This window comes from Penicillium digitatum, chromosome 6, assembly GCF_016767815.1.
Source record: "Penicillium digitatum chromosome 6, complete sequence".
In the NCBI taxonomy this organism is placed as follows: domain Eukaryota; kingdom Fungi; phylum Ascomycota; class Eurotiomycetes; order Eurotiales; family Aspergillaceae; genus Penicillium; species Penicillium digitatum.
Window position 1 is genome coordinate 854,073 of NC_089389.1, and position 20,153 is coordinate 874,225.

The 20,153-nt window shown below is 46.8% G+C and overlaps 6 protein-coding genes and 2 non-coding genes across 8 annotated transcripts; 4 read left to right on the forward strand and 4 right to left on the reverse strand.

Moving 5' to 3' along the window:
- Nucleotides 1–663: 663 nt before the first annotated feature.
- Pdw03_5332 (Peroxisomal membrane protein (PmpP24), putative) lies at nucleotides 664–1,679 on the reverse strand (the record flags this gene model as incomplete). The annotated part of the gene is made up of 6 exons (XM_066101030.1): nucleotides 664–721; nucleotides 802–1,025; nucleotides 1,120–1,330; nucleotides 1,395–1,421; nucleotides 1,493–1,608; nucleotides 1,665–1,679. The coding sequence occupies 6 exons, from the start codon at nucleotides 1,677–1,679 to the stop codon at nucleotides 664–666; spliced, it is 651 nt and encodes a 216-aa protein (XP_065957970.1).
- Nucleotides 1,680–2,119: 440 nt separating this feature from the next.
- Nucleotides 2,120–3,186, reverse strand: Pdw03_5333 (Ribosome biogenesis protein, putative; the record flags this gene model as incomplete). Its single annotated transcript, XM_014683496.1, has 2 exons — nucleotides 2,120–3,116; nucleotides 3,173–3,186. 2 exons carry the CDS (start codon nucleotides 3,184–3,186, stop codon nucleotides 2,120–2,122), a joined length of 1,011 nt encoding a protein of 336 aa, XP_014538982.1.
- Nucleotides 3,187–3,648: 462 nt separating this feature from the next.
- On the reverse strand, nucleotides 3,649–3,764 carry Pdw03_rRNA21. The gene has a single exon (XR_010715618.1). It is a non-coding gene; the product is annotated as a 5S ribosomal RNA (ribosomal RNA).
- A 350-nt stretch (nucleotides 3,765–4,114) lies between these two features.
- Nucleotides 4,115–8,491, reverse strand: Pdw03_5334 (ABC multidrug transporter, putative; the record flags this gene model as incomplete). Its single annotated transcript, XM_066101031.1, has 12 exons — nucleotides 4,115–4,141; nucleotides 4,195–5,093; nucleotides 5,165–5,702; nucleotides 5,750–5,922; nucleotides 5,981–5,989; nucleotides 6,035–6,554; nucleotides 6,620–7,036; nucleotides 7,351–7,872; nucleotides 7,922–7,976; nucleotides 8,029–8,144; nucleotides 8,199–8,279; nucleotides 8,339–8,491. The coding sequence occupies 12 exons, from the start codon at nucleotides 8,489–8,491 to the stop codon at nucleotides 4,115–4,117; spliced, it is 3,510 nt and encodes a 1,169-aa protein (XP_065957971.1).
- A 1,160-nt stretch (nucleotides 8,492–9,651) lies between these two features.
- Pdw03_5335 (HC-toxin synthetase) lies at nucleotides 9,652–11,967 on the forward strand (the record flags this gene model as incomplete). The annotated part of the gene is made up of 1 exon (XM_014683494.2): nucleotides 9,652–11,967. The coding sequence occupies one exon, from the start codon at nucleotides 9,652–9,654 to the stop codon at nucleotides 11,965–11,967; it is 2,316 nt and encodes a 771-aa protein (XP_014538980.2).
- A 426-nt stretch (nucleotides 11,968–12,393) lies between these two features.
- On the forward strand, nucleotides 12,394–12,933 carry Pdw03_5336 (AMP-dependent synthetase/ligase; the record flags this gene model as incomplete). The annotated part of the gene is made up of 1 exon (XM_066101032.1): nucleotides 12,394–12,933. The coding sequence occupies one exon, from the start codon at nucleotides 12,394–12,396 to the stop codon at nucleotides 12,931–12,933; it is 540 nt and encodes a 179-aa protein (XP_065957972.1).
- Nucleotides 12,934–13,225: 292 nt separating this feature from the next.
- Nucleotides 13,226–13,341, forward strand: Pdw03_rRNA8. The gene has a single exon (XR_010715649.1). It is a non-coding gene; the product is annotated as a 5S ribosomal RNA (ribosomal RNA).
- A 3,485-nt stretch (nucleotides 13,342–16,826) lies between these two features.
- Pdw03_5337 (AAA-like domain protein) lies at nucleotides 16,827–18,958 on the forward strand (the record flags this gene model as incomplete). Its single annotated transcript, XM_066101033.1, has 5 exons — nucleotides 16,827–16,990; nucleotides 17,040–17,374; nucleotides 17,424–17,765; nucleotides 17,816–18,480; nucleotides 18,536–18,958. 5 exons carry the CDS (start codon nucleotides 16,827–16,829, stop codon nucleotides 18,956–18,958), a joined length of 1,929 nt encoding a protein of 642 aa, XP_065957973.1.
- Nucleotides 18,959–20,153: the final 1,195 nt, after the last annotated feature.

Genomic DNA, 20,153 nt, shown 5'->3' on the forward strand with positions numbered 1-20,153 from the left:
CCTTTCTTCCCGTTTTCGTTAGGCATAATTCCATTCTCTTGCTCCTGTCTCATAGTGCCTATCACCTTCCAACTTCTGCTGCCCCCTCCTTTCAACTGCAACAACAACCTTTCAACGCTTTTCATAATGAACAAATAAACGTACTTAATCCACTTAATCCTCAGTTTTGTACCACGTTATCTTGTAAAAGGCAATTGAGTCGAAACCCTCCCTCATGTGAATATTGAACTCAGATGTCCAGTTTAGCACTTTAGCTTCTCCAACAGATGTGAAAAAAATACATACCCAGCCTACTAAGTTACATCCTTGTATCAAGATTTTAAGCAACCTATCAAAAGCGAAACATGTATTACAAGACAGAGAGCGTAAACTCCCAAAGATTATACGCTTAATCATCCGCTCAGGCAAGTTCAAGGCACGTTTTAACTCAACAATTTGTCTTTCCAAGTATAGAGTCTCCACAAGATGAAATATTGGAAATTATAAGTTTTGATCAAAAAAGTGCAAAGAGATATTCCCATGCCTCGGAAAATAGAGTAAAAGGGTTATAAGGAGCAGGGCTTGGAAAAATGCAATCTTTGCGTCTTACAAAAACGCCAAATGACAACCGCTCTATACGCCATAACGCACACAAAGTCCAAGAAAACCGGTCCCACTAAGAGCTCATTTGTTGTGTACAAATAGAGTACGGAGGGAATCCCAATGGTCTGAGTCGCCGTAACTGTGGTGGAGAGGTTGAAGGTTAGCATCGAGAAAAGTAACCCGAACTTCCGAATCATAGAAAGCGGAAGAAAAACATACATATATACCATACTACTACGCAGACTCGACGCCAGCGTCTCCGGGTGCCACCGGAAAATGTACATGACCATCGCCCAGGTCAAACTGGCGAAAACGGGGTAGGCATTTTTTGTGATCTTCGTGCGTGAATCGGATGTGATGAGGGAGGAAAGCGGGTGCATCTTGGGTTGGACGGCGAGCTTAGCAAGGGCAAGCATCACACGCGCGAAGATGTAAATAACGATCTAGACCTGAGTTAGCTCTGCAGAAAAGCCAGATTGTATTCAGGAGACAAGGTTAAAATGCCCCCAAAATCAGGGGAAATTTCAAGCCACATACCTGCTGGCTGATACTGCCCTGTTGCCGTCCAAAAACTGCATACCCGCCCAGCAGGCCAGCAAAGAAACTATCATATCTGCCCTCTTTCCCGGCACCACTTGGTATGTTCCGGAGAACGATCATTGAAGCCTTGTAGATAATGGCGAATGTGGAGAGGTTCCGCGCGTGCAGGCGGGTTGCTTTCAAAACGAGTTTTGTCTTTTCGCGTATTCTGTACAACGACGCGATCAATTTCGTTCTACTAGAGGTAACATCGGGCGTGGGGAGTGGCATACGTCCCAGATCTGAACAGAAATATCATTCTAAAAGCAGTCGATATCAGTCAGCTCTGCCTTATAGAGGGGTTTCCTGGCTGTCCGAGGCCCCAACATACACTAGCGCATGTGGAAAGCGGACTTTCGATCCGTAGACGATCCCATTGCGTGCACCCTTCACTAGTGATAGTAGCGGTGCGAGTTCAGGTTTGACAACGAGAGCATCGAGATGGGACTGCGTGGAGAGATATCAATATTGTTGTGTATAGTCGGAGCCGCTGCGGAACTCACGAGCAGTGCATCCATGGCGTCTCTGGGCCTCGGCAAGAGGTCGGTCTCGTTTCGGGGTGGTTATAGGGGCGATGGACAGCGAAAAGAGACCCTGAGACTTTCACGGACCATGAGGAGGAAATGGATTGAGAAAAAGATAAGTTTCATGGGACAGGGGAGGTTGGTGGAGAGGGGACGGCGCTTTAATCGGTTCCCACATCGAGAAGGGCCTCGGCATGTGAGAATAAAGCCGACGTCATGGTCACGTGGCTTTGTTCAAGAACTTGGCTACGAGCATACGGGGGAAACTGATTGAGTCTAGGGTAAAGTGATGGATGGAGGCAATGTCTCCATTAGATGTAGAGGTTTTGAAAATAACTTTTCATATGCCGTAAGACTGCTCATACAGGCGCAGAAAACGAAATCCCGTCCGGCCCAAACTCCTTAGCAAAAGAAATCATGTAAATCGATCGATCTTAATTTTTCCGTGCCTTCTTGTGACTCTCTTCCTCTTCAGAAGAAATCTCATCTATCTCCATCATATCTGCAGAGGGCTCGTCCTCCTCATCGGAAGATTCCATACCCGCCCGACGCTTGAGACCCTTCATCTTACGGGTCTGCAGGTCAGACAGATCCTGCTTGCCGAGGTGAACACGACCAATCTTGTCACCCATAGAGTCCATGATGATGTTTTTCTTGGTACGGGCTTCCTCATTGGGACGCTTGCCCTGCTTCATGGACTCCTTCTGCACCTCAGGAGCAGCCTGGCGTGTGCGACCGATCTTGAAGTCGAACTTGGGACCAACCTCCTGCAACTCCACGCGAGGCAGCTTGTGACCACTACGCTTGGTGACGACTCTGTACCAGCGCATGTGGATAACCGGGGAGAGACCATCCTGGGGCTCTTCAGCACCAACCATCATAACGTACTGCAGACCTTCAACGTCGACCTGGGTCGTCTCTTCGCCCTTGAACATGTCAAGAAGGGTGCTCTTCAGAATGGTGTGTGCAGTAGATGTAGGATCGTCCCAAGGGGAACCAGAGAACAGCATCATAGGTCGCAGGCCGAGACCGACATCCATGACAAGTTCGTTGATAGGCGGGATGGTCTCGCCGTCTCTCGGTGGGAGCAGCATTATCTCGACGAGATCGAGCACCTCTGAGTTGTAAATCCGAGCCAATGTAACGCAGTTAGGTCGCTTCTTGTTGTGACTTCCGAATGCTACAAGTCCACACTCGTTCTTGTTCGCCAAGAATTCCAGACTCTCCGAGTTCTCATATGGGTGCAAGTTCTCGTTCTTCTTGTGGAAAAGAATGTTGTGAGGCTTCGTCAAGGCATGAAAAGTTTTCAGCACTGTGTCCAATGCTTGTGGGCATTTCGCGCCGTGGAAAATCAGGGTCTTCTTAGGAGGTTCGATGAGTTGCGGCTCCCGCGCTTTCAGGATACGCGCAGTACGCGGGTTCTTGGCCTTCCTATAGGGCAGAGTATAAGTCTATGATTAAAATCTCGATAAATTGCCAGAACTTACACTTCTCTCAACATTTTGTAGGGAAAGATCGGCAGAATGACTTAGGGTAAAAATATCGAACGAACGGAAAAGTTTTGGGTTGCTGCTGGCTTGGCACTCTTATCGATAAGCTGGGTGCTGGTCAAGTCACGTGTCTTAGCCCATGTGATTGGCCACTTCATACTACTCCGTACATCCAGATGTCTACCTGCATTCTATAACACAATGTATACCTATCTGTCACATAGTCAGTTGCTAGAAAAAACACGGTTCCTTCAGAATTAATCTGAGCGCATATGATGTATCTCATGAACTATTCCGTTTCGTTTCTAAGATCGATTCTAGAATTTGTGACAGGCACCGTCCACAAACAGCTCACAACCTTAATTTTCCAAAAGATCTAGCATTCTTCAAAGGCTCAAATCGCAGCCACTAAACACACCGACAAACAGGACCAATTTTACATGGGACGCAGAAGCAAAAAGACCAAAAAGAAGAACATACAACAGTGAGGATTCGCTGGTGGAATCCCACCCAACTACTAACTCACCGGCGTGTGGCTTAAGTACGGCTGAGCGGACGGGAAGCCCTGTTTTCCACACCCTGTGGTCGTATGTACAATAATTTTTGCAGAAGAAAACTAAGTTCCTAATGGCAAATGGTCAATGAGAAGAAAGGCAACATAAATGGGGCGAGAATCAGGATAAGAACCTTCCTCAGTCGTGCGATTACCACCCATATTTCCTAAGACGTTTCATGCTAGTTGAGGAGCCATTATTTGTGTCTCAATTCGGTGAAGGACAATGAAATATGACTTGCTGTCGGCTCCCTTCTTGGTATATGTAGTGAGTTTCAACCCGGTGGTCTCTTTGGAGGAGCAACTGAGAAATCGTATGCAGTTTAAACACCCCAGCGGTGGAACGGAGAATGAAAAAAGGAGTTTCGCTTGAGAGTTCCATCCTATCAACGGTCTAGAGCTTGCGCTTGACACTAAAATGAGGTTAGTTATTTGAGGTTGATGTGGCTCAGCGGGAAAAACACACCATCTGCCAATAAGCCCCCTTTCTGCGCAACAATTCATGGTGTGTTCCGGACTCAAAAATCCTCGATCCCTGCTCCGAAGCCCCAGTTCCAAAGACAAAAATTGCATCAGCTTTCTGAATGGTCGCTAGTCTATGCGCGACTGCAATGATTGTCATGTTTCGCTTGCTTGCTAATCTCTCCATAGCACTTTGCACAAGACTTTCCGACTGAGAGTCCAGACTAGATGTAGCTTCATCAAGAAGGAGAAGCAGCGGTTTACGGATCAAAGCTCGGGCAATGGAAAGACGCTGTTTTTGCCCACCGCTTAGTGAAGCCTGAGCGTTGACGCCAAGTTCTGTCAAGAAACCATCTGGCAGGGATACTATGAAGTCATAGATCTCGGCGTCTTTGCATGCTTGAATCATTTGGTCTTCGGTAGTAGGGTTATTGGGGGCTTCCAAACCGAGAAGGAGATTCTCGCGGATGGTACCTTCGAAGAGCTTCGGCTCCTGGGCGACCAGCGACAAAGCACTTCTGTAAGACGGAAGCTCAATGGAACGAATGTCTCTGCCACCAAATAGAATAGTTCCATGATTGCAGTCATAGAAGCGCTCAAGTAGCGAGATAAGGGTGGATTTTCCACAGCCTGAAGGTCCGACAAATGCCACAAATTGACCACTCTCGATGGAGAGATTCAGATTAACAAAAGTTGGTACTACTCGAGAGGAGTACTGAAATGAGACATTCTGTAGTTCAACAGAGGGACTGGGTCTGTGCTCCGAAGAAGAGAGTGGCTCCGTCGGAATATACTGAAGCTGTCCCGTGGTAGGTCGTCGAGCAGACAATATGCGATTGGCAGAAGCCTTAGCCTGGGCAATATTTGGACCAACACTGAACAACTGCCCAGATGATTGACCGCCTTGAATTATATAGCAACATAGACCACGAAAAATGTCACTGGGTCGTATTCATGCGACGCGAGGAGCTGACCGCCATACCAAAAGGCGAGCGCCATGGCACACAGCTCAACACTCTCGGAAAAGGCAAATATCAACGTTGCGTACCACGCCTTCCGGATAGCTTTTTGGCGCTGGTCTTTCAGTAGATTTGAATATCTTTCCATAATTGTATCTTCCATGGTCAGAGCAGTGACCGTTCTGAATGCTCGGACCGCTTCCGTTGCGAACTTGGAGCTATCAGCATAAACCGCAGCATTCATATTCTCGAATTGAACTTCATATTGGATGCGTATGAAGGAAGAGAAGAATGAAAATGGCATGGCGGCAAAAAAGGTGACAGCCGCTAGCTTCCATCCAAAGGCGAAGGAGGTTGAAACACATCCAATGATGTTGAAGATCGAAATAAGAGGAAAAACACCAGTAGGGCCAAAAACCTCCTGCAGTTGCTTTGAATCAGTGGAGAGTCTGGAGATCAGACTACCCGAGGAGTTCTCCTCGCGGTCATAATATGACACCGGTTTGGACAAGAGATTGTAGATATAATCCATCCGGGCGTTGGACACGACAAACTGAATTGTTAGCCTCGCTTAAAGTCCGTGGATGTATTCAGACTCACCATCGAAATAGAATTTGACGAAAACCCTAACATCAAATAAAAAGTCGCCATGGCAAGGGCGAGGATGAAAAACATCAACGCCCAGAAGTTCGCGGCGTGCACGAGTTTCTCGCCAGTGAACTGGAAGACCTGCACGAGTCTGGCAAACAGCCAACTTTGCAGGGAGAATCCGGCTATTATACTGTATAAGCTAATGTCTAGAAATTTGTAGGGAAGCATGTTAATACTTACAACCTGCCCCTACAGCCCCGATCAGCGTCAGTGCATATAAGAGCCAATGACTACGATTTTCATAAATGAGGACCCCAAAGCCGTGGAAAAAGCCGAACCCTTCCTCGGGCTCAGGGTTATCCTTGCCATTTTGATCGCCGCATTCTTTGGTGGTATTATCTTGAGCCGTGGCTTCTTCTTTCTGCGACGAAATTGATTCCTCCACATCGGAATCCATCAAATCTGTAAGTGGTGCCAGTTGTTGTGCATGAACCAAGCTATGGTATATCCCTTCCTTGATTATAAGCTCTTGGTGAGAGCCTTCTTCAAAGTTTTGGCCGTCTTTCATGACGATGATCTTGTCCGCACGGCGGACAGTGGACAAGCGATGAGCGATCATGATTGTAGTGCGATCTTTGGACACACTATCGAGGGCTGCTTGCACGATCCTTTCTCCTTGAATGTCAATGGAGCTGGTCGCTTCGTCGAGAATGAGAATCTGGGGTTGACAAACGATGCTTCGCGCGATGGCAATTCTTTGGCGCTGTCCGCCACTCAATGTGATTCCACCTTCCCCAACGGCAGTGGAATAACCCTGGAGTTAGAGCAATCAGTTGAGATGGAAACAGAATGAATGCAGTGAGAACGGCGCAACAATACCATGGGAAGACGGTCGATAAATTCATCTGCAAAGGCTTGCTTGCACGCTGCGGTGATGAGGTCCATCTTCACAGCTTCTATTTCATTCTCCCACTGCGATCCTATCAGACCTAAAGCGACGTTATTGTATATTGTGTCATTGAACAAGAACGGCTCTTGCTGAACAAGTCCAATCTGGGATCGCCACCACTTCATATCCAAGTCATTGATGTCGTGAGATCCCACAAAGATGTGACCCGACGTGGCCTCTTCTTCCTCGGATGAAAGTTGATACCATCGCTCAATCATAGCGACAACGGTGCTTTTCCCCGAACCGGAGGGTCCGACCAGAGCCGTGGTTTTATTCCGCTCAAATGTCGCATGAAATCCTTTAAGCACAGTCATTTCCGGTCGTGTGGGATATGAAAACGTCACGTTCTGAAACACGATATCAGCATGGGATAACCCCGGATCTCGAATTCCGGGTGGATCATCTCGCTTGGAATCAATAACACCGAAAAAGGCGCCCGATGCGCTTATGGCTTTTGAGATAGCCATCAACGGCCCCGCAATTCCGCCCAAAATAGTGACTACGAGAAGCACAGAGAAGAATACACTAACTGGTTGTCGGCACAGGGCATCACAAGTATTCAAAAGACAGGGTAATCATACGTGATCACAGTATTAATGTTAGCAATGTGACCCTCGCGATACAGCTACAGCCCAAACCAGAAGGCCAGAGAGAAACTGACATAGATGGCAAAGAAGAGCGTCCCAAGGTGAATACCGGTGACTAGTGACATGCGCATCCCACCTTTTCGTGCTTCCTCGACCCATTGTGTATACTTTTTGAAGAGTGGCTGCTCAGCACCCAGGGCGAACACCGTCCGAATGGAGCCGAATACTTCTGCAGCGAGGGCTACATGCTTTTCATCCGCTTTGTCGACATTCTGCTGCGCCTTCACCAGAAATGGCGTTGTCAGACTAAATACAAGGACCACAAATACAATGGCCGAGCTAACAACAAGCGTCAGTGCCCAGGAATAGCGGAATGCAATTGCGTAAGCCGCAATGAGCAATGCGAGCGACTGAAACAGTATGGCGAGTCGATCGGAAACACTTTGCTGGATCGTATTTGACAGTGCGGTAATCGCATTTGTGACAGTTCCGACCGAAATTTCGTCTATTCTGCTCATGGGAAGTGAAAAAAGGGCCTGGATGTACTCCAGGCGCAAGGCCCCTGAGGCGTGGAGGCTAGTCAATCGAAAACACATCTGTCTCGTATAAGCAAAATGGAGCTCTGGTGGTATGAAATCACAATACCATGGATATATAGGTCAGAGCAAACTTTCCGATAAACAAATAAACAATGTACAAACTGGAAAGAGACGGTGAGTTCGCTGACATGAACAAGGAAGTGCGACCATTACCTATCTTTGTTGACTGAGGACTTGAATGATTGCTCTGTGACACCAGACCCCGGGATAAAGTACTCAGTGAAGTTGCCGACCAGCTGGCCAAAGACAATGTTCATCAACGGAAGAGCCTGGAAAGTTATCAGTTGATCATGTATACAGCTCGAAATTTGCTCTCAGCGTACAATTCCCGAAGCCATGGCACACACCAGTCCAAGGACCATAATATATAGACCCCCAAAAGAGGCACCATATGATAGAATTCTCTGGCGGAGGCGTGAGCGATTGTGTACAAAGCCAGGTGCATCAACAGATCAAAACATACGGCATAGCTACCGAGACTTGCTGGCTTCGCTGTCTCATCTTTTGGATTCCCAGAACGAGCGACCATATCTGGACTAGTGATGGAATTATTCTCTGGCGATGTCAAATTGTTCTGCGTTTCGACGCGATGCGGGGAGGCTGACGGAGAAGGCATTTTCACTCCGTCGACACGACGCTTTCGTTAAAGAGATTCCCTTGCTTGCCCAAGGACTTTTGTACCATCTTCGGGGTTCTAGTTTTCTTGTGTAACTGGGATGTTGAACATGCGCCTAAGAACCCCCTGAACATAGTCAGTGCACAGATACCAGCAAGGCACGGACCATTCAAGGCTACCGGAGATTCCGATCAAGCCAAAATTAGGCACGCATAGTCTCAAAGTCATCAGAATATTTTGATCCTCACATTGGCCCAAATACTAGAATGAGTGGAGCGGTGATTTCAAAGACGAAGTGTCGGTTGTGATGAAAATAGGGTTCCGCACCCGACGTCACCCAGTTTGATAGAGACACCTCCTGCCATTTTCGGAAACTCATGGTTAAGAGATATGACAGAAACTCAATCAATTATGAGTTCAAATAACGATCACTTGGTAAAACGCAAAACAACTAAGTGGAAATCGCCGGAAAAGAAGATGTCGTTGTCCCAATACGTCAATCTTGGATGTAGAGCTTACTCCGCACGTCAAGGAAGCTATCAGGCTACATTGACAAGGTGAAGATACCATGGTTCATGGAATATCCTTTTAATCAGGGGCCATGATGTTTATCCTGGCTCTCTATGGAGCCCTGGCGGGGTTATTAGGAGGGATGTTGCTAGGTTCTAAGGATGTCGCCGTTATTCTCATATAATCTTTTATTTCATCTCGCCTCTTGGCTGTCAAATAGCGAACTCTCTATGCCAATATTGGCTAAAAATGCCGACGAGACTACTCATTCGTTGAACATAACTGGAACTACGCAATACAGCAACGATTGACTGGCACAGGTATGTTAACGGGGACCCTAAAGATGACATGTGTTTTTTATTGTTTCTAATGGACTGCACAGTAAGAGAACTCGGAATTATCATACCCAAGCGTCACCAATACAGAATGAGGGCATCAGCAGGCCTCCCTGTAACAGGGGCCATCACTCCACCGGGAGACTCACTGGAGGAAACATTGATCTCGTTCAACAAAAAAACTTTTTACTCAATCTCCGTCGACTGAGAAGGAGAATACAATAGATGTAATTTGGCAACAAGGCCGATCAATGTCATTGCTCTCTGGGAGATATTGAGGATGTAAATGCCTTCACCGCCCTCCAGGAAGCAATGATGGCCCTCACCTTCAAAGACCCAAGAGCATATATCATAGAACACGAGTACCGTCTGCCACGAGAGGTTGACCACCACAACCTCCAGATGGCTTGGATCAAGACGGCACAAGCCAACCCAATATTGAGGACTCGTATGATCCCAACAAGTCAGCTCGGGTGTGTGCAAGCAGTGGTACGAGGATCAATTCCATGGCAGGTGCGGGAAACAGACGACGGCATAAATGGTGAGATCTCCAGCCCTTCTTGGCGAGCAGGAGCTCCGCTGGCGTACTTCGTCTTCAATGTCACCGAACATAAACTGAAAGTGACAATTCATCATTCCATCTGCGACCAATGGTCGATGGCATTGTTGTTGCGCCAAGCCGACGCCTCCTACAGAGGCGAGGAACTATCTTTCCATTCCTTTCGTCCTTTAGTGGATCATGTGCAGCGGACCCAAGACAAAGCCAAAGATTTCTGGGGGTCAATTCTCCGTAATGCACACGAGACCACGACAAGGGCATTTCCTCAACTGCCCACAGTGGGTCATTTTGCCAAACCAACCGAGCGGCTAGAGAGGTCCTTTAACATCCAAGATGGAGAGAGTTCCTCAAGCACTAAGATTTGGTTGGTATGGGCGATCCTGCCATCGGTCTATACTGACTCTGATGATACATTATTTGGAGCAGTCAATGCAGGTTGTACAGTGTCCGTTGCAGAAGTGCAGGACTTGAGCGGACCTGCGCTCGCTAGCGTGCCGGTGCGCATCAAGCTGTGCCGGAAGAATACCGTTGCGGATAATTTGGTTGCAATACAGGATGAATGGGCAGCATCCATGGAGTTTGAACCTGTCGGGTTGCAAAATTTGCTTCGCCTTGGACCTGGTCCAGCGGCAGCATGTCATTTCCAGACCCTGCTCTCGGTCCAACCTCGAGATGGTCATCAACTTCCTGACACATTCTATCAAAGTCGATCGAGCAAATTAACACATGAAATGTATCCTTTGATCCTACGTTGTCGCCCCTGGACCGCGACAATGGGGATTGAGGCTTCATTTGACCCGACAGTAGTCGAGCCCTTTCAAATGAAGCGAATAATCTCCCAATTCATTCATATCTACCAGCAGATAGACACTAAACAGGGCCTCACACTTTCCGAAATCAGTATTATGAGCCCTGATGATTTGAACGACCTCCGCCGCCAAAACATATGCAAAAAGCACCCCGATGCCACGCCCTGTGTTCATTCTCTCATTGAAAGAAGCACGCAACAACAGCCTTTCCCCCCCGCCATCAGTAGCTGGGATGGCAACTATTCTTATCTAGCCCTTGACCACTTGTCCTCAGCATTGGCGGACCTTCTTTCTCTGCATCATGTCGGCCCTGGTTCATTTATACCTATACTCTTGGGAAAGACTAAGTGGATGGCTGTTTCCATGCTTGCTGCGATGGAAGCTGATGCTGCTTTTGTGCTGCTAGAACCATCAAACCCACAGTCCCGTTTACGCAATATGTGCGAAGCTAATGCAGCTCCCCTAATATTGACTCGTGGTTCGCATGTTGATCTGGCGGCCCAGCTTGGGTTCCAAGTATTGCTCCACGTGGATAACTTTGACTCGGAGAAGCTGCATCGCAATAGTATCTCTCGTAGGCCCTCAGTCAAACCACAAGATCCCATCTATCTGACATTTACCTCTGGATCCACAGGAACTCCCAAAGGGGTGATTGTTCACCATGAAGGATTTACTTCTAGTTCTGTGGCTCATGGCAGGCCATATCACTTCACGCCGGAGTCGCGTGTACTGCAGTTTGCCTCCCCAGCATTTGATTCTTGCAGTATCGAACATCTTAGCACGCTGATCCAGGGAGGCTGCGTTTGCATCCCATCAACGGAGGACTGCCAAAGTCATCTTGTGGAATCTATGAACCGCTTTGCAGTGAACATTGCGTGTCTGACGCCCAGTGTCACCCAGATCATTAGTCCTGACAGTGTCAAGTCATTGAAGATTTTGATGCATGTCGGAGAGGCAGTCCTAGCTAGCGACGTTGCTCGCTGGGAGCATTTTGTACACGTTGGAAATGCATACGGCCCGGCAGAGTGCTCAGCAGTATTCAGTGTACAACCAAACCTCAAGAGCAATGATCCAACAAAAATAGGCTTTGGCACAGGGGGATCGGGATGGGTTGTTCATCCTGAAGATCATCGGGTGCTCATGCCATTAGGATGCACAGGAGAACTGTTAATCGAAGGACCCATCGTTGGCAAGGGGTATTTATCGAACCCTGAGCAAACGGCTCAGGTCTTCCTTGAAGCACCCCCCTGGCGTCTACAATAGTTCAAGGTACAATGCCAGTAAGCTTCAATCTGGTCACTAGTCGTATCAAACAGTGCTCTGCATTGATTCTTCGCATATCCCATGCGCAGTATGATGGTGCCTCAATGCCACTGCTGTGGGAGACAATCAAAAAGGCCTATGATAATGAGCCTCTCACGCCGGTTGAGCAATTTAAGGACGTCGCCTACAAGCGAATGGGCGATTTGAACAAATCCGAGATTTCATTCTGGCGCCGATAACTTCAAGATACGCCTTCCGATTCCCTCGATCCCCTTCATCATGCTGGAAAGGTACGAATTTCGGGCAATGACATTGTAGAAAAGCGCCAAACATCAATGCCATCTCTCCTACCGGACATGGACCGTGTCAACGCTCGTGAAAGCGGCATTCTCATGGTTCCTGTTTGAAAAAACTTCGCAGCCTGAAATGATCTTAGGTCAGGTTGTTCACGGACGTGGAAATTCAGTTTTAGGCGCGAATACTGCTATTGGGCCCTGTTTGAATCATCTACCGGTTCAAGTCAGGATTGAACCTGACTGGACGGTGGAGGATTTCCTGCATCATGTGCAGGTGCAGCAGCTAGAAATCACTGCCCATGACGGTGTATCATTTGACGCAATCGCCGAATGTTGCACAGGGTGGCAACCTGGCTCAAAAATAGCTTGTCTTGTTCACCATCAGAGCGAAGAAGCCACGGAGCCGTTCGAACTGGGCGGTGTTCGCTCGTCATCTGGTCAAGAGTGGACCAGCTCCAGGTTGGCACACGGTCAGCTAGGTATCATTTCTGTGGAACAAGGATCCCAGCTTGAGCTCATGGTCACAGCTACCGAGGAGACCATGGACCGAGGTAGCGTTGAGTTCCTGTTGGAGAAGCTGATTGCGACCATTCATTTGTCAAAGTTGACCCAGTGCCGGTTGGCAAAGGTGGCTAGCAGGATTCACATTGAAATAGTTGCCTTGTCTTGAATAGCATGCCGTCAATTTGTATATTGGTGGAGGAATGTGTCGAATTCTATGGTACAATCTCTGTTTGAAAATAGGGCATGAAAACTCTGAAAATAGTCGGACCACCATGATGGCGTAGTCCACACAAACTGGAAATCTTGTTTAGTTAGCTAAGTCCTCACAGATTGGAAAAGAGCGGATTTCCCTCACTTTTAGTTAGAATTCAGAGAGCTTTGATGAATACCCCATCAACGTCCTACACATTGCTGTTGTACTTTCATGATATGTTTTTTCAACATGAATTCTGCTACATACGACCATAGGGTGTGGAAAACAGGGCTTCCCGTCCGCTCAGCCGTACTTAAGCCACACGCCGGTGAGTTAGTAGTTGGGTGGGTGACCACCAGCGAATCCTCACTGTTGTATGTTCTTTTCGTGGTCTTTTTGCCTTTTTGCAGCTAACCTAATTGGGGACATGGGTGAATTGTTGAGCGAGATTTTAGGCTAGATCGAACGCAAAAAATTTAGCTAGCAGTATCTTGGTCACGAGCTGTGCACAACCTTGTGGAAGGTCTTTATATTGTCTGCTAAGCATGGCTAAAATCTACATTTCGAATAGCACTGTGGGCTAGGGCGATCTTTTTCTTATAGTAAGTAACTGGTGGGCGGATTTGCGAAGTATCGCACCTGGCACTGCACAGCTACCAGCCTCACTCTGATATCTACTCGACGATCTAGACCCATTTCAGAATTTCCAAACAGCTAGCCCTTCGGACTTCACCATGGAGATTGGGGTTTCCGTCAAGTTTTATCTATGTTGCATAGAGAAGAAGTAGGGTGTTTGTTGAACAAAATGGGCTTAATGACACTCTCATGCACAATTCATAATGCCCAAAAAACTGTATTCAGAGATAAGCCCGTGGCATCTCCATCTTCCCACTATACTGCCCAGGCCCCAATCTGAATACACTTGTAATATCTGTTTTGACAAAGCAACCTCAATACACTCCGTGGCAGCTTGACTAAACGAGTGGGTATTTCCTCTGGCCCAGAGCACCCTTTCCGAAGGTTGGTTAAGGGAAACCTTTATTTGGATGAGTTGCTTGAAGGCGAGTACAGCAATCTAAAATGAAATTGCCTTGATGAAAAGACCGATGGATGGTTAAAGATCGTCATTCATAATGAGAATAAGTAGGAGTGAAGCTGACTTATTTATCTTCGTGGATACCTTGGTATAGGAAGACAAGAAACCGGGCCTTGCTCACAACTCAGACTTATCGAGTCTCCGGTTCCTAGGTATAGGGCGTACGGGGCACGGTGTCCAGGCCAACCACATGGAACAAGATTTCTTTGGCCTTTGAATGGGACGACGATGTCATAATTTATGACCAAATCTTTTGTTGGATGCCTCAGGCATCACATGTAGGATAGACCAACTAGATAGTCTTCCTTCCACTCTCACCTTCTCTCTCTCCCCGTCCATCCAATTGAATACTGTTTTACCTGCATACATACCATCATTGTATTTTGCATCATCTTTCTTCCAGAAGAACTAAAAAAATGATTGGAAAAACTGAATGGCATATCCTATCGTATCAGTTTGCGACTTGCAGCCCTCAAATTCATCTTGTTACACTGAATTTTCTGCAGCTTTCTTTTTAGCTTCGTAGCCGTCCAATTTTAAGTAGATTCACGCGAGAGACAGCCGTAGTGGAGTGATTTACGTTTTGAAGAATACGTTTATCCGGTTTTCATGACTTCCTTTCGCCAGTGTCTATAGAATGTCGACAACCGCTAGCCAAGGGTCGACCCCCAGAAATGACTAATGCTTTCAATAATGCTGATATTGACTTATCGGGGCACTTTCATCCAAGAAGGACTGCGTGTCTCCTGTCATCTTCCGATATATCTCGACATCTGCGACTGGTCAGGTCGAAATTTCCCGGGCAATCCTGAAGGAGTCGAGCAACATAGAAATAGTTCGTTTAGTGCATTTAGAAAATTCAACCCGGGCATACAGGCAAATTGTTTGGGGCTGGCCCCCTTGCAGACTCTGGTCACCATTTACAATGTATCCACCACTAATCGAGGTATGGAATATATGTTGACGGGCGATTCAGAGAGCTTCAATACTTGTTCTCAGTTGAATTTCTGCCCTGGAGGCATTCTACACGTTTGTCGTGACAGACACCTAAAATCGATAGTCTATCCATAGCTTCATCATTAGCTGTCTGAAAACACCTTTCGACGATGAAAACGGCCGAAAATCTCAAATCCTCGGAGTGCATCACCGTGTAACTTAATCCTTGGTAGGGCAAATGCCCCCATTTTCACCTTACCTTTCACATTTTCCGTTGACTTTCAATGTCCATCCCTACTTTTCTAAGGCAAATCAACCCCTGGCGTACTGTAGAGAGGAACCATTTTCCCCTTGGATATTCACAGCACCTTTGAAATCCAACTATCCATGTGAAAGCTACCTCTCAGCTCACTAATACGTTTCAAAGATTGTCCAGCACACCTGCAAAGTCAGCAAGTTTTGAGGAGACATGTGCAGTCTAGCAAAGAGCACACCCATGCGGCTCATCTCCTTCGTGCTGGCTGGCCATCTTCTGCCCACCATTTTGAGATCGAAATTCTTCACATTTCGGCCCTAGAATTGTATAGCCGGCTCCAGATGAGGAAAAGAAGCACCAGAGAGATGGTTGCTGGCACAGATGCCTAAAGCGAAGTAAGCAGATACCCAAATGGAAAATTAATGATTTAAAATCTTTCCGCGTGGACCAGCAAACCCCTCATAAGAACAACACCCAGCCACTCCTAGTGATTCCGTTCCACTTGTTCAGTTGTTCACCTGTTGAAATGTGGACTTGCGTGATTGGCCATGCACATGTTGCTTCGTGCTTGAAGTTTTCGCACGACACTTTTCGGAACAATACAATTGAACAGCTTGCCGGTCCAACCTATGAGTCAGCTGTTGGCAGCGTCTAGATTCCAAGTCACCTAGTGATTCATGTGAGATTTGATAATCCAATGATGTCTGTATTCCAGCTAAGTGAATCTTAGTGGTAATTGATTCTCATCTAATCCGTAGCTTTTTCACCCTGTCGATTATCGCGCAAGCACCCCGCTCACGCGATGCTAGTTTTCTACCGTGATTCTTAGCCATTCGCATCCTTCAACTTATTCTCCCATGTGGCACACTATATACGACCGTGACTTAATACCGGCTCTTATTGCTCGCTATTACCGGGGTTTAGTGAGCACACACGAAAAAAGGGGTTGTATTGGAGGAAGCCAGGGCTTAGCGCTTATCAATTAAATACTTCATGTAGCTACTAACTGACACTATCCAATAGAAATAATGCGATCTTTGCAGAATCTTAAGACCCCATTTTCGACCATGTATTGTCTCAATGTATTCGACATGGATCTCCAGGATGATCATGAACGTACAAACCATATTAAGTAGCCATAACTGGCTGGCTTGAGAAGAACATTGGCGGGGAGAGATTCTCTTTTCATAGATCCAATTGGATTTGACATCATCCATTTAGGCGCCCCCTGGGCAGCAACGATTATCCTCCTTACCACGTAGGCGCCCAAGCTAACTAATTTCAAATGCACTCTTGTCTCTCGACGTGGTTTCTCGTGTAGGATTCATGCAGAATTTGGGGCAAATCCCTCGAAATATGCAGCCCCATCCCCTCATTTCTGACGTATTTTCTTCATTTCGAAACAAATCAAACATGACGATGGTGGTACTATTAAAAGCACCACTACACCCTGCTCCATGACCTTTCTGCCCCTCTATGCCTATCGAGTTCCCTAGTATCTATCCTCTATTTCAGAGTTCTCCCTCCAAACTGATGTTCGTTTGAATTTTTCCTCGTGTTTAGGCTGATTACTTGAACATGGCTCAAAAGAACTGGACCGAGGTCGTTCTCCGGACGGCGATCGGCGATGCAATCTACAGTCGCCATCTACAAAAAAAGCCAATCGATCGGGAGGCAATTAAGAGAAGATACTTAGCAAAAAGCCCCAAAAACGCAGACCTGATCAAAGGGTTTGTAGACAGGTAAGTACATCGCTGTGATGATTTGTCCGACTGCTAAAGAGGGTTGAAGCTACGCGGGCCAACTTGAATCACAGCCAAGGGACGAAAGGAAAATCAAACCCTCAACCATAGCCAAAGGCTCAAACGTCTCATCGTCGGGTTTAACTGCCTCGCACCAGTCCAGTTCCCAGGGTTCTGTCAAATGCCCCCCATCATCTACCGTCTCTCAGACAAGGCCATCCGTAACGGAAGCATCAACCTCTGCTAAAAAGGTCCAGGAGGAAGCCAATCCAATCTTATGTCATGACTCTCAAGGTATCCCTCGCAAAAATTCAAACAGTTTTGATAGAGCAGGGATGGCCACAGAAAGCGACACGAACCACTTGGTGAATGTCCGTTTACAAGGTAGAGTTCCATTTTGCGTGTCTTGAGAACTTTTCACTAATGTGCCTAGATTTCAAGGAACACCTCAACGGAAAACTTGAGACGAGAACTTCTGGCGTCATACCCTCCCTGCCCTCTCTAGAGTCACAGTTGCAATTTATGGCCTCTTGTGATGATCAACTGGAAGGAACAAGCAATACTTCGCTCAATGCAAATGCTGTTTTAGCTTCTCCCCTGCTTGAGAAGCGCGGTCACAGCCTACCGTCTCAGTATGCGCTACTGGGAAGAATCCTCACAGTAGGGAATGAGATTCCAGATCCCAGAATCATGTTAAATACAAACGTTCCGTTCTCCGCTTTTGTCTGTGGCGTGCAAGGAAGTGGCAAGTCGCACACCACCGCTTGCATGATCGGTATGTCTCCTATCCCGACCTATGAGTCGCGGTCTCTAATATCACTTCAGAGAACTGCTTAATGGAAACACCAGCATTGGGGATCCTCCAAAGTCCTATCTCAACTCTTGTGCTACAATATGATGAGTATACTTCAACAGTGAGCTCGCAGCCCAATGAAGCAGCCTTCTTAGCCAGGATTTTGCCTCAATATGCCCACACAAAGCCAGTCCCAATACGGGTTCTAGTTTCTCCAACAAACCTTCACAACCTCAAGAAGATGTACTCGCAAATTCCTAAAATCGAGGTTCGCCCATTCAAGCTTCAACCTGAACACCTCAATATCAGCATGATGCTTTCACTTATGTCGGTCTCTCAAAGCGGCGGGATGCCTCTGTACATGGCACAAGTGACTCGAGTGCTTCGGGAAATGGCGATGAAGAGCGGCGGCCATTTTGATTATTCCGAGTTTCGGGCCCGTCTGAACGCTCTCAATCTGGACCGTTCTCAAACACCTTTCTTATACCAAAGACTGGATCTATTGGACTCATACCTTGACTTTACCGGGAAAGGTACTGATGACTATTTTATTGACGGTGGCGTCACCATTCTAGACCTATCGTGCCCTTTTGTTGACCAAAGTACTGCGTGCATTCTCTTCCGTATCGCTATTGACCTGTTCCTACACGCTCATCCTTCCCGGGGGAAGATGATCGTCGCCGACGAGGCACACAAGGTGATTCGATTCCATCACTTCACCGTGAAGATTACAGTTTAACGTTGAGCAATAGTACATGGCCGATGGCTCCGCTGCGAAGGCACTTACCGAGACCTTCCTTACTATAATCCGACAGCAACGACATCTCGGAGTCCGGATCATCATCTCCACCCAAGAACCGACAATTTCACCTCGCTTGATCGACCTCTGCTCCTTGACTGTTATTCACCGATTTACTAGCCCCGACTGGTACAAGACCATTGAAAAGCATGTTCCAATGGAGAATGAAGACACTAGGCAGGGGGGTAAGCGTATCTCAGATAACTTTCACCGGATTGCTAGTCTTCGGACTGGCGAAGCGATTGTGTTTGCTTCTTCTGCTTTTGTTGTAGGAGAGGATAACACAGTCATCGATACTCCACACAACACCTTCAAGATGAAGATTAGAAACAGGGTTACATGGGATGGCGGAAAGAGTATTGTTTGCATTCGCTAAATTGGCTGTAGTACTTTGAGTGAGTAGCCACTCGATTTCAAAAGCAGCTATTAAAGCTAACATTCCAACCATCAGAGATTCTTTATGCATATTTATTGTGACATTGGAACAGCTTTCTCTATATCATACTTGCGCGAGTGTGAAAAAAAAAGATATTTAGAGGAATTTTACACTCACCGTCAGAGTCTTCCTCCAGTGAATACGAAAAGGACGCGAACAATAAGGCAATCTTTCGTTAAGCACCTTGGTAAATTTCCTTGTCGCTGGTGATACCTAGTTGTAGTGTTTCTTCAGATTCTAGTCCAAAACTTGTTTTTAAAGATTACCATGCTTGATGAAAAAGAGAGCCACTAGACTTTCTATCCACCAAGTACTATTCTATCAATTTTCCCCTATCACTACAGACCCATTTGAGATAGTCATGCCATACAGCGAGGAAGCAATCGAAACAGTGGCAACCCCCAGTTATAGCAGCGCAAAAAAAGAGAACTGTCAGTGGCGGGGCAGGTGGAAACAGTGGCCATAAGAGCGACAAATTTCCACGTAAGCCCAATCAGTGTGCAGTTCACAAGCAGGTAATCTTACCAAAAATGTGTGCTGTTGATATTGCAGCGCATTCGCCATCACAACATGCCGAGTGTTACTACGGGTATGTAGGTTTATAAACCCAGCCGCCTTTTCCAGCTTTTCTAAACTAACCCACTTCTTCCTGAATCTCTTCCGTTACCTCGGATCTTTCCAATATTCTGCTGATTGAGATTGGGAGTCCCAAGTGTCACTTTCACCACGGAAATTATAAGAAAAACACAAAGTTAGCGAAGGGCAAATTTATGGTATCCTTCCCCGGAAATTCTACTTTTTCCACCAGCGTCGATATGTGTTTTATAAAGGGCTTTTTTTGCTAACTCATTGTTTTAAGACAGTCACATGCTTAAGCTCTTAGCATTTAGTCCTCCATCCTGTAGATCTTTTTCTCTCTTCTTCACGCATACAGAGATTTCCCAGTTTTATCTACAACCTCATTTGTAGACAGCCTACCATCTCTCTTATATATGCACTTGCAAGGCTCTCCTCCCTGCCAGCTCGGAGATTAAGGAATTTTTACTAGTTAAAACAATGAGATTTGCTCATTCAATTAGTCATCTTGGTACTCCCGATAAAGAGAGCTGGCCCGGTGTCACTGCGCTCCCCGACT